General features: G+C 46.1%; 1 protein-coding gene across 1 annotated transcript in view; it reads left to right on the forward strand.

The window, feature by feature from the left end:
• VDAC1 (voltage dependent anion channel 1) overlaps positions 1 to 11,439 on the forward strand; it is a 78,625-nt gene extending 67,186 nt beyond the window's left edge. The window contains exons 8-9 of the mRNA XM_068277922.1: positions 4,042 to 4,099; positions 8,514 to 11,439. Of these exons, the coding sequence (XP_068134023.1) occupies positions 4,042 to 4,099; positions 8,514 to 8,605 (150 nt within the window). The 3' untranslated portion in view covers positions 8,606 to 11,439. The remainder of the gene's footprint in view (positions 1 to 4,041; positions 4,100 to 8,513) is intronic.
• Positions 11,440 to 14,128: the final 2,689 nt, after the last annotated feature.

Here is a 14,128-nt window from a genome sequence, read left to right on the forward strand (position 1 = left end):
AGATTTAATTCGGGGTCCGGAGATCACCAGCACCCAAATGACACTGCTGCATGGCCATAGACATTAATAACATTATGTCTATGGTGGGAAAAAAATGACCACCGAAGTGACCTGATTCGGGCAAAAAAGCCTTCATTGCAGTCCTGAAGTGCTCCAGCATATCTATCCATACAATACAGACAGGATCTTTTGCAGTGTGAACCAAGCATAAGAACAGGTTTTTAATTGAAGTGGTAAAGATGATTACCTGCAGGCTTACTGTGGAACAAACCTAAATTAAATGCATGGGGAGTATCATTCTTTTCTTGATCTAACTTCTATTTCTTAATGTCGCACGTTGCAATGTATTGATTAAAGGAATTGTCAGGCAAAAAAAAAAAAAAAAAAAAGTTTCACTTACCTGGGGCTTCTACCAGTCCCATGCAGCCATCCTGTGCTGTCGCAGTCACTCGATGCTGCTCTGGTCCCCCTCCGTCAGCTAGTTTCGTTTTTGATGAGATAAGTGCATTGTTTTGACCTCAGTCGCAGAACTCTGTGCTGTAAATTCTTTGAATGCTTTGATCTTTCTCTACTAGCAGAAAATATAGGAATTTAAAGCAGAAGTGCTCTGTTATTGTGTCACTCTGACACACACACACGCATGCACGTGTACACACACACACACGCATGTGTACACACACACACACGCATGTGTACACACACACACACACGCATGTACACACACACACACGCATGCACACACACACACACACGCATGTACACACACGCATGTACACACACACGCATGTACACACACACACACACGCATGTACACACACACACACACGCATGTACACACACACACACACACGCATGTACACACACACACACACGCGCATGTACACACACACACACGCGCATGTACACACACACACACACGCGCATGTACACACACACACGCGCATGTACACACACACACGCGCATGTACACACACACACGCGCATGTACACACACACACGCGCATGTACACACACACACACACGCGCATGTACACACACACACACACACGCGCATGTACACACACACGCGCATGTACACACACGCGCATGTACACACACGCGCATGTACACACACACACACGCGCATGTACACACACACACACACGCGCATGTACACACACACACGCGCATGTACACACACACACGCGCATGTACACACACACACGCGCATGTACACACACACACGCGCATGTACACACACACACGCGCATGTACACACACACACGCGCATGTACACACACACACACACGCGCATGTACACACACACACACGCGCATGTACACACACGCGCATGTACACACACGCGCATGTACACACACGCGCATGTACACACACGCGCATGTACACACACGCGCATGTACACACACGCGCATGTACACGCGCGCATGTACACACACACGCGCGCGCATGTACACACACATGCGCGCGCATGTACACACACATGCGCGCGCATGTACACACGCGCGCGCATGTACACACGCGCGCGCATGTACACACGCGCGCGCATGTACACACGCGCGCGCATGTACACACGCGCGCGCATGTACACGCGCGCGCGCATGTACACGCGCGCGCGCATGTACACGCGCGCGCGCATGTACACGCGCGCGCGCATGTACACGCGCGCGCGCATGTACACGCGCGCGCGCATGTACACGCGCGCGCGCATGTACACGCGCGCGCGCATGTACACGCGCGCGCGCATGTACACGCGCGCGCGCATGTACACGCGCGCGCGCGCATGTACACGCGCGCGCGCGCATGTACACGCGCGCGCGCGCATGTACACACGCGCGCGCGCATGTACACACGCGCGCGCGCATGTACACACGCGCGCGCGCATGTACACACGCGCGCGCGCATGTACACACGCGCGCGCGCATGTACACACGCGCGCGCATGTACACACACGCGCGCGCGCATGTACACACGCGCGCGCGCGTACACACACGCGCGCGCGCGCGCACACACACACACGTACACACACACACGCGCGCGCGTACACACACACACGTACACACACACACGCGCATGTACACACACACACGTACACACACACACGCGCATGTACACACACACACGTACACACACACACGCGCATGTACACACACACACGTACACACACACACGCGCATGTACACACACACGTACACACACACACGCGCATGTACACACACACGTACACACACACGCGCATGTACACACACGCACGTACACACACACGCGCATGTACACACACGCACGTACACACACACACGCGCGTACACACACACACACGTACACACACACACGCACGTACACACACACACGTACACACACACACGCACGTACACACACACACGTACACACACACACGCACGTACACACACACACGTACACACACACACGCACGTACACACACACACACGCATGTACACACACACACGTACACACACACACACGTACACACACACGCGCATGTACACACACACACACGTACACACACACGCGCATGTACACACACACACGTACACACACACGCGCATGTACACACACACACGTACACACACACGCGCATGTACACACACACACGTACACACACACGCGCATGTACACACACACACGTACACACACACACACGCATGTACACACACACACGTACACACACACACACGCATGTACACACACACACACGCATGTACACACACACACGTACACACACACACGCATGTACACACACACGCGTACACACACACACGCATGTACACACACACGCGTACACACACACACGCATGTACACACACACACGTACACACACACACGCATGTACACACACACACGTACACACACACACGCATGTACACACACACACGTACACACACACACGCATGTACACACACACACGTACACACACACACACGCATGTACACACACACACGTACACACACACACACGCATGTACACACACACACGTACACACACACACACGCATGTACACACACACACGTACACACACACACGCATGTACACACACACACGTACACACACACACGCATGTACACACACACACACACACACACGCATGTACACACACACACACACACACACGCATGTACACACACACACACACACACACGCATGTACACACACACACACACACACACGCATGTACACACACACACACACACACGCATGTACACACACACACACACGCATGTACACACACACACACACACACGCATGTACACACACACACACACACACGCATGTACACACACACACACACACACGCATGTACACACACACACACACACACGCATGTACACACACCTACCTAAAGCCACGATATTCTGTCAATGAGGGGGGCTTGGCTTCAGCTGATATTAAATATCCATGACCATTTCGGGTGACTGCTTCCTGTGTGTACAGGGGTCTCCCAGTACTGCCCCCCTTCTCTTTAGCAGCCAGTCGAGGTGGACAATCCTTGGCTCAGTGTTCTCCCCAGAAATTTTTTCCAGCCAGGTGGCATAAAGAAGTAGCCGGGTGGGGCAAGATGACAGAATGCAGGACTGGCTCTCCTCTGCTTACAGCATAGGAGGAGAGCCGATGACACGCGGGTGCTCACCAAAACTAGCCGGGTGGAGCACCCGGCTAAAAGAGCCTGGGGAGAACACTGCTGATTACTATATTCCCTCTGCATTTGCTGCTAGATGCCTCCCACTCTCCCCTGCCCCTCATCTCCTCTCTAAAAGGTGTCATTTTACAGTTGCCCTAGCTGCCTGTCTGTACAATGATCATGGGTAAAACTATCAACCAAAGCAATCACAAAATATGTTTTCAAGTGACATTTATTCACTATCTGTATGTAACACAGTTCTTCTGCCACTGTAGGTACTGGACAACATCCGCCTACTATATTGGCATTTTTTGGTATCCGTTCTCTACAGTGTTATTTATAGTCTTATAGTCTTACTTATCTATTGTACTCTGTACTTAAATATTTTTCATCTTTTTTTCTTGTAGGCGAAAGTGAATAACTCAAGTCTGATTGGATTAGGATATACCCAAACTCTGAAGCCAGGTAATACGTTTCAAACTGCTAAACATGTGTTTGAAAAGCTTACTGTGTAAAACTAGCCATACACAGGTCAATAACGGCCTAATCCAGCAAGCAGTCCATCACTCCTCAGGTAGTAGTGTCCATGTGTTCCTCATTAGAGAACTCTGATCAGGAATCAGTGGAACATTAAAGGTACCCATAGACCTGACTATTATGGGCAGATTCGACTTTAGAGACAAATTTCTCTCTAATCTAATCTGATTAGAGATACATTTGTTTTTTGTTGATTCTGCCCATACGGGAGGGAAAACACGCATTAGGAGAATGCCACAGCACTTAAATAAACTGTGTAACTAAAAAAAAAGTTCCCTTGTGGGGTACTCACCTTGGGTGGGGGAAGCCTCTGGATCCGATTTGAGGGCCTGTTTCCACTACACGCAGATTGGATGCAGAAAAACTGACTCCTATGAATGCCTATGGGCCTGTTTCCATGAAACGCGATTTTTCTGATGCAGATTTTCCCATAGGCATTTATTGGTCCGCTTTTCTGCATTCAATCTGCGTGTAGTGGAAACAGGCCCTTAGGCCTCCCCTGTCCTCCTGTGTCCCACGGTGGTCTCGCTGTGCCCCTCTGAACAGCGGAGAGGTAAATATTTACCTTCCCGGCTTCAGCGGAGGGGCAGTATCGGCTCTCCGCTCGGAGATAGTCGGAAATAGCCGATCGCTGTCGGCCCGCTCTACTGCGCAGGCGCACGTCTCCGGCACTTGCGTCGTAGAGCGAACCCGACAGAGATCGGCTATTTCTGAGCGGAGAGCCGCAACAGCACCCCCGCTGGAGCCAGAAAAGGTGAATATTGCACAGGCCGACAAATTGTTGGCTGTGCGTTCCGGGGGCTGCAGCGAAACCGCCGTGGGACACAGGAGGACGGGGGAAGCCTCATTAGGATCCAGAGGCTTCCCCCTACCAAGGTGAGTACCCCCCAGGAGAACTTTTTTTTGTTTTGTTACAGAGTCTCTTTAAGAATCCAAACTATTCTCATTATCAATACCAATTGCGTTCATATCTACAGAAAAATGCACTACCCCGAGTGACCAGGTTTTTTTAAGGAAACTATCGACTATGTGATTGTTCAGGTTCAATTGGGCCCACCAGCTTCTCTTTTCTACAACACACTTGTACAATACGATTGGAATGATCCAATCGAAAATACAATCGATCACTAAAAATTGTACTGTTAATAGGCACCTTTTATAGTGTGATGGTGGTTGGCCACCACAAAGTTGTGTATAATACCTTAAGGTGGCCATACATCTCTCGACATGGTGGCCGATCGACCATCCAATTTGATAATTTTTATCGAATTGAATGAAAATCAATGCCGCCAAGAGCATTCCCGATTGACAATTGCGATTGAACATGCTGCAAGATGTCAGGCCATCGTGGTCGATCGGGTGTGCCGTGGTACTGGGGAGCAATATCTGGCTAAAGCAACTAAACCTCAGCGCAGTTTTCCCTAGTGTATAAATGTGCCCCCCGTGTGTGCATTTATAAATTACCTGTCCTTTGTCGCCCAACGCATGGTGCCCATCCGTCTTCAGTGACACGCACCACATGCTATACGCCAGCGGTGTGTATAGCGCTAATGGAAGAGCAGGGGATTCTGAAGATGTATGAGCACCGCGTGGTGGGCGACACAGGACAAGTAATGTATAAATGCACACACGAGGGGCACATGTATACACTAGGGGGGCAGCTGAGGACTTGGCAATTCCTGAGAGATTTCATGCTGAAATTCAGTGGCCTGTGGTGTATGGACAGCCAACAGATCTCTTCCTAACCGATTCCTTTAGAGAGAGATTTTGTCTCTTGGTCAAATATGCCCATCATCGCTTGATTTATGGGCACCTTTTAAAGAGACTCGGTAACAAAATGTTAATATATTTTTTCTATCCTATAAGTTCCTATACCTGTTCTAATGTGGTCTAGATTACTGCAGCCTTTTCTAGTTGCACTGTCTCTGTAATATATCTAATCTTCTTTTCTTTGTCAAGCTTTGTCGACCCAGGGAGGAATGGGCTGCCTCTGTTGTAATAGGGAGAAGTTATACATGCCCCCTCCAGGCTCCCTGTGCTTTGTTTATTCCTCACAGACAGCGTCCCTGCCCTCAGTTTCAGCTTGTCTGTGATGCAGTTTGTGAGGCTGATGGGGGGAGGGAGCTGCATGTCACATGCTGAGAAGCTGAGAATCCCAGACTGGAGTGCAGATAATTCAATATGTAATAAAAACTTATAGGATACTGTAACATCGCGCGCGCGCGCGCACACACACACACACACACACACACACACACACACACACACACACACACACACACACACACACACACACACACACACACACACACACACACACACACACACACACACACACACACACACACACACACACACACACACACACACACACACTTCCTGGTTAGCGGATATGTTTTTTGTTAGTAACCACTGTCTAAAACTGGTGTTTAACCTTCCTGGCGGTAAGCCCGAGCTCATGCAGCGCAGGAGGATTTCTCAGGCCCTGCTGGGCCGATTTGCATATTTTTTTTTATTTGCAACACGCAGCTAGCACTTTGCTAGCTGCGTGTGCATTCCGATCGCCGCCGCTACCTGCCGATCGCCGCGCCGCCCCCCCCCCCCCCCCCCCCCCCCAGACCCCGTGCGTTGCCTGGCCCAACAGTGCCAGGCAGCGATGAGGGGTGGATCAGGACTCCCTGTGACGTCACGACGTCGATGACGGGGGAAGCCCTCCAGGAAATCCCGTTCTTAGAACGGGATTTCCTGATCAAAGATCGCTGGAGGCGATGGAAGGGGGGGGGGGGGGGGAGGTGCCGCTGCACATGATTTAACAAAAACAAATGTTAGAAAACACTGCTGCGCTGCCCCCCGGCAGTTTCTAATAGACCGCCAGGAGGGTTAAAAGCCAGGATGGTGGCGGAAACGCCAAAGAGGGATCCAGGAGATCAGTATGTTTTTTATTGTACAAGTCGGACAGTACAGATCCTCTTTAAAAATTTGAACTACTTTATACAACGTGTGATTTCTGTGATGCTTCTTATAATTAGCAGCTATCTATAGGCATAATCATAGGACTTTTGGGGAGGGGAAATGAAAGACAGGCTTTTTAGCTTCAAGGCAAAAATTGCTTTTGGAATGCTATAAATGTTTTATGGGACGGTTGCAGGGCATCAGTATATGTGGTGGTCGTAGTTCTGCTTTAGTATTTCTAGTGATGGAGACAAAAACAACGTGTCTTAGCTCTGAATTCTTTGTCCTACTGGAACCCACAAGTCACCATCTGCAAGAGGACTCTTGTTATGAACGGTTTATTAATATCATGTGAGTCTCAGACTGGAACACATGACGGCCAATAAGGATGTTTGCTGAGGAGTCATTATGCCTCTTGCAATACTTACAAGATGTAGCCCTGTTTACTCTTGCGTTTGGCTAACTTGGACATCAAGCTTGCAGGAACAACAGATTTAAACACCTTTATTCTATTCATAGCATGACCAGCTACACAAACTGATGTAGGCAGGACGTCTTCTCTAATTGGACATGGGAAGGGGAGGGGGAATTGGGTTAGTTCCAGCCAAAACTGCTAACCAACTTTTATAAGGAAAAAGAAAAATCTTTATAATGTTTCTTCTTTGATCTAGGACTAGGTGTATAATAATTCACCATTCTTAAACTTCTAAAAGTGGACCTGTAGGGGAAAAAAGCATTCCGAAGGCGTACTCGCCTCAATAAAGGGAAACCTCTGGATTATCCAAATATTTCCCACATCCTCCTCCACTGGGCTGTGTTGAAAAACCGTCAACAAACCCTTGTTGACAACTCCTGCGTGCGCAGTAGCATGGACCAATGGGGCTCGGCCTTTTCCACCGATGCCCAAGCTGGTCCGTGCTACTACATATGCCATCTGCGCAGCAACATGGACCCATTCGGGCTCTGCTGTTTCTGCCAAAGCCCAAGCGAGTCCATGCTACCGTGAAGGCGCAGTGCGGCCGTGCACCTGCGAGATTCAGGAGGTCTCAGCGCTGGATTGGCCTGGTGGAAGAAGAAAGGGGAAGTCTCTGGAGGCTCCAGATGCTTCCCTCTTCTAAAATAAGTATCCTACTTTGACGTGAGCAAACCTCACAAGTTTGCTTTAACTAGCTTTTGCTTTTAAAATAATCTGATGGTGTGGATTTTGAACATTCAAATGAAATGAAATGTTCACACTTGTAGTGCCTTTTTTTTCTCCTTTTAGATTTTGAGCGCTTGAGAGCTGCAGCCACTAAGGCTCAGTAGGCCACACTATAGCCGTTAGCGCGTCTTGCTAAAAATGCTAAAGCATAAGTGATTCTTATTGACATAAAGCTTGTTTGTATTGCAGGTATCAAATTAACATTGTCTACCCTGTTGGACGGCAAGAACATCAATGTTGGAGGCCACAAACTGGGCCTGGGACTGGAATTTGAAGCCTAACTCATCTCACGTCACACGAGCCCACTGTCCAGATGTTCTACAGCATAGATTTCCTAAGATTCTAGTATCCCTTTGTCATGTTCTGTGTCTTGGATGCAAACTACGTTCCGTGTCAGCGATGAAGTGATTCTATAGGGACAAAAAAAAAGCACTAAACTTTTAAAGTGTTGTTGGAACGGCAGAGCAAGAGTCTTAAGGTAACAGGGATTTAGCTGTTCCAAGATACATCTGGAATATTTCAAAGCTGCTCATTTATACCATGCTTACTAGACACAAAGATACCAACCATCTTTTTTTTTTTTTTTTTTAAACCAGTGTAGTTCTAATATTATATTGAAAAACACAGATATATAAATATTTTTAGACTAATAAATTCTTTCCGGATGTGAGCGTTATGGCTCACCTTCGCGTTGTTGAGGATTCTAAATCTAGAAAAAGGATTTCATGGTTTTGTAGTCCTCACCATTTATGTGCATAGCTGACGACCGCACACCAAACTTCAAAATCTAGTATTTTGTGAATTGTTCTAGTCTTATATAAATGCTGTCTTGACATCACAAATGTTGTCCATGGATCCACCATCTTGAGGTATTTTGGGCTTCGGGATCTAGTGTCTGAAAGTGGAGCTGTTTAGTTACCCATAGCAACCAACCAATTCTCTCTTCCTGCGCACAATGAGTTGATTCACAAAGCTTTTCTCTTGAATTATCTCATGTTACGGTACTTCTTTTTTCACCTCAATTGCAAAATAAGCTACCGTCTTTCCCCGAAAATAAGAATGTCTTATATTAATTTTTGCTCTAAAAGATGTGCTAGAGCTTATTTTCAGGGGATGTCTTCTATTTCTATTAGGAAGTTTCTCTCAGCAGAACATTTCCTGTTCCTTTGTACTATGATGTTCATGGATTTGAAAGTATGCTACTGTACTGATCAGGCACCTGCCCTGTCTTCCCTGCACAGCTGAGAACCTTGCTGTGTGCTGGGATGACAGGATCAATGCTTCTATTGGCACTGCATTGCTGTGTCCCCACTTACTGGTTGCCTCTTCTTCCTCTTTAACTTCTGCTAGGGCTCATTTTCGGGGTAGGGCTTATATTTCAAGCATGCTCAAAATTCCAGCAAGGGCTTATTTTCAGGGTAGGTCTTATTTTCAGGGAAAGAGGGTAATTCATGAGATAAACAGATAATGGCCCTCACTCAATTCATTCTCCCCCTCAGTTTTCTTCCTGTTATTTTCACACCTTCTCAATAAAATAACTTATAAGCGACCAGAAACCAAGAAAATACTCAGAATAATGTTGACAGTAGTTTTTCACCAACTGTTTGGTACTTTTTCAATTGCAGAGCTAAAAAAATTTTTAAACAGAAGATGAAAAATGATCTTCTAGCATAAAACTTAAGAAAAGGTGAATTAAATAAAGGCCAAGGGCCCATAGGCAATTAACGTTTTCTTCCGAGTTTTCTTCCTAGATAATATTTTCACACCTTATTACTAATAACATGCCTTTAAAAGCGCCTACAAGCAAGAATATTTTCAAAATAATTTTGATAGTACTTTTTCACCTACTTTTTGGTACTCTTGAAGATGACAGATTATCTTCTAAAAGATAAATTGAATTGAATAAGGGCCCCAAGGAGAGAACAATCATGAGTTATGACTGATAAGTAGAGAGAAATTGAATTAAAGAGGAACTGAAGTGAAAATAACATAATACTGTATATACTCGTATATAAGCCGACCCGCGTATAAGCCAAGGTGCCCACTTTTCCCTAAAAAAAAACAGGAAAAAAGTGATTGACGCACGTATAAGCCCCCTCCCCATAGCCAGATGTGTCCCAAGGATTAAACAGCTGTGTCTCAAAACGCCACTAGATGGCATCATAGATATGAGACACATCGATTGCCACACATGAAGAATCCCTGATCAAAACACCGCTGGGTCACAGGTAATTTGAACAGCACACTCTGCACACCATGTTGCAGGGGATCGGGGCACAGACAGCAGGGAGCAAGCTGACGTGAGCAGGATCACTAATGCACGATACTTGCGCTCCTCTGCAAGTAACAAAACCTAACAAAAATGTATCTCTGGTAGTGACCTCTTTGGTTGTGCCAGTGATCTGTTTGTAATGTTCGTTTACTAAGAGTCCTATGCACAGTGGGACATACCGCTTGCTTGGCTGCTAAAAGCTGTTTTTTCAGGCAATGCAACGAGGTTCACAGTAAAAATAAACTCAGGACCATGGTCATGACATCACACTATGGGAGGGGTTTCACCACAACATCAGCCATACAGACCCCCTGATGATCTATTTGTGAAAGGGTAAAGATTTCTCGTGTGAAAGTGGACATCAGCTACTGATTGGGATGAAGTTCAATCCTTGGTTAAAGTTCCTAAGTCCTATAAGGAGAGAACAATTGTGTTACTAAGTAAGGTGAGATAATTCAACTTTTGTGAATTAACACAAGTACTGTACAAGAAAGATAATTTGGTTGTTGTGGGCAACAAGAATTATTTGCTCTTGAGGCCTTTTGTACCTTTTGGTTTTGCACATTGTATTTTCCTTCCCTGACACTACAGGAAAGCTCAGCAGAGCCTTATCTAAGGGAAGAACTGTTTCTCAGATCCTCACAGTGATGTCTCAAACCCCCCCTCCCCCTCCCGTAAGCATTTTCACTAAAACCGGTTTTATTTCCTGCACAATTTTTACATGTTTCTTTTTTTTTTCTTTAGCATTGTGATCCACGTAGTGTCTTCCATTTTGTGAAACTAGACTCCCCCCGTTATGCTGTACGTAACATCAACCAAAATAAAACTAAAAATAAACACTGAGTACCGTTGTGTAATGCTTCTTTTTTCTTAGGATTCTCTATTTGGTATTAACAAAAGAATACAATATATGCATTGGAGGGGAGTAAGTTGCCCAGAGGAGTTCAAAGACTTCCTAGGAAACAAGAAAAAAGCACAGAGACACCAGGAGCTCCTTATGGTGTAGTACAGTGGTTCCCAACCTTTTTGAAGTCGTGACGCATCATGCCAAACGCTCAGATCTCCATGACACATCACATATGTACAATAAAAAATACTAGTAACCACAAAATGGATGAAAAAGTGCATTATTCTGAATACACTTAAAAATGAAGGCTAGAACATTTCAGAAATATTAATAAAAACAATCAATCAGTGGGACAGTTAGGGCCATGGTGTGCCCCCCCCCCCCCCCCCCAAAAAAAATGCCCTCAGACTCAGGGTAGGTAGCCAGGTATAAGGTGCCCCCAGTATAGGAAGTCAAGTGTAGTAGGTGCATCAGTATAGGTAGTCAAGCATAGGTGCTCCCAGTATAGGTAGTAAGGTGTAGGAGAACTCTGTCTAGGTAGCGAGGCATAGGTGCCTCCAGTATAGGTAGTAAGCTATAGGTGCAATCAGTGGCATGTGTGGGTGGCGGAGACAGACTCACCAGCTCCATGCGTTCCAGCGCTGACGTCTCTCTCTGCCTCCACTGTCTGTAGGCAGAGCAGGGCTACAAGAAAATGGCTGCCGATGTCTGCATTTGTGGACACTGGCAGCCATTTTCTTGTAGCCCTGCTCTAACTACAGCCAGAGTGGTGGTGGGAGAGTAAGCGGGGTGGCGAAATGGCGACACATACCTGATAGTGCCACAACACATGAATGTGTCGCAGCACACAGGTTGGGAATGTGTGGTGTATTGTGTCAGGTATTGGTCTTGCAGTATAGTAGAACAATTGGATACTCACAAATGTGGGCTACAACATTAGCAACCACAGTATGAAAGCAGGTGAGGAGATCCCATCCTTATTTTGTTTGTCAGGTGTGTGGGCACACTCCAAGAAAAAACAATTGTTCAAAAATATTGAACAAAGGACTAACCCCCAAGAGGCCTGGGGAGCTGTGGACATAGCAACTGGTAGGGGGCAGGGCTGTGGAGTCGACGATGCCGCATTACGAATGCATAGATATGCGTCAACGCGTATTTTTGTACGCGTTTCGGCCCGCAATAGCGCTAATTACAGTCGGGAATGCGGAAGAAGCTACGCGTGGCCAGTCCTGACGGGCCTGTCGGCAAAAACGAAACTAGCTGGCAGCGGGGGACCAGAGGATTAGTAAGTGGCTGCGAGGGCACAGGACTGCTGCAGGGGGCTGGTAGAAGCACCAGGTGAGTAAAAATCATTTTTTTTCCTGACTTGAGGTGCACTTTAACCAGTTCACCCCCAAGGGTTTTTACCCTAACGGACCAGAGCAATTTTCACCTGTCAGTGCTCCTCCCTTTTATTCCCTAATAACTTTATTACTACTTATCACAAGAAAATGATCTATACCTCGTTTTTTTCGCCACCAATTAGGCTTTCTGTGGATAGTACATTTTGCTAAGAATTTTTTTATTCTAAATGCATTTTAATGAGAAAAACAGAAAAAAAAAGAAAAAAAATCATCATTTCTCAGTGTTCAGCCATTATAGTTTTAAAATTAAACATTCTCCTGTGGATAAAACAAACACGTTTTATTTGCCCAGTGGTCCCGATAATTAAACCGTTTAAATTATGTCCCTATCACAATGTATGGCGACAGTATATTATTTTGAAATATAAGTGGTTATTTTTCTGTTTGTTCTGGCCATAATTACAAGCCCCTATGTAATAAATTAAAATTAATTTTCCCCCATAAAATATAGAATAAAAAAAGCTGAGTCCCTAAGGCAACTATTTATTTATTTTTTTTAAGCTGATTTTTTTTTGGGGGGGGTTGGAAGTGCAATTTTATTGATGTGTATATACTTGAAAATGTATGTATTTTGTAGGTGTAATATACTTTTTGGCCACAAGATGGCGCTAGTGAACACTCATAGGACGTGTTAACTTTTTTTTTTTTTTTAACTACACTTTATTAAACTGTTACATTTCCTGTTTATGTGAATGGACGTAGCCGCTGTTCGCGGTCACGTCCATTCACTCCAGGCACTGCGATTGGGTAGAGGACCGTTCGGTCTTCTTCCCCAATCACCCAGCACGGGATCCCGACGGTAATGGCGGCGGTAGCGGCGCACACACGGTGGTAGCAGCGGCGGGAATGCGCGACGTATTAAAACGTCATGTTGCCGTTAATAGCGGTAAGCATGACGTTTTAATACGATAGGATGTCGGTAAATGGTTAAGGGCCTGTTTCCACTACACATGGATTCTGGATGCCGAAAAACGGACTCCAAGGAATGTCTATGGGCCTGTTTCCACTAAACGTGATTTTTCTGATGCAGATTTCCCATAGGCGTTCATTGGAGTCGGTTTTCTGCATCCAAAATCCGTGTGTATTGGAAATAGGCCCTAAGGTAATAAATCCTCATATACTAGCGTTAAGAAAGGCTCAGTGGGAGCAAGACTGACATGGAGACCTGATCTCAGAACTTCCTTCCTGCTCTAAAAGATAAGCAACAGCATAACAACCTTTAAAAACATTTCCTTGTTACAGCTGATACAAATCCTGCAATAAATCTGCGGTGTGTCTACTT

Source organism: Hyperolius riggenbachi, chromosome 3 (genome assembly GCF_040937935.1).
Source record: "Hyperolius riggenbachi isolate aHypRig1 chromosome 3, aHypRig1.pri, whole genome shotgun sequence".
Lineage (NCBI taxonomy): Eukaryota > Metazoa > Chordata > Amphibia > Anura > Hyperoliidae > Hyperolius > Hyperolius riggenbachi.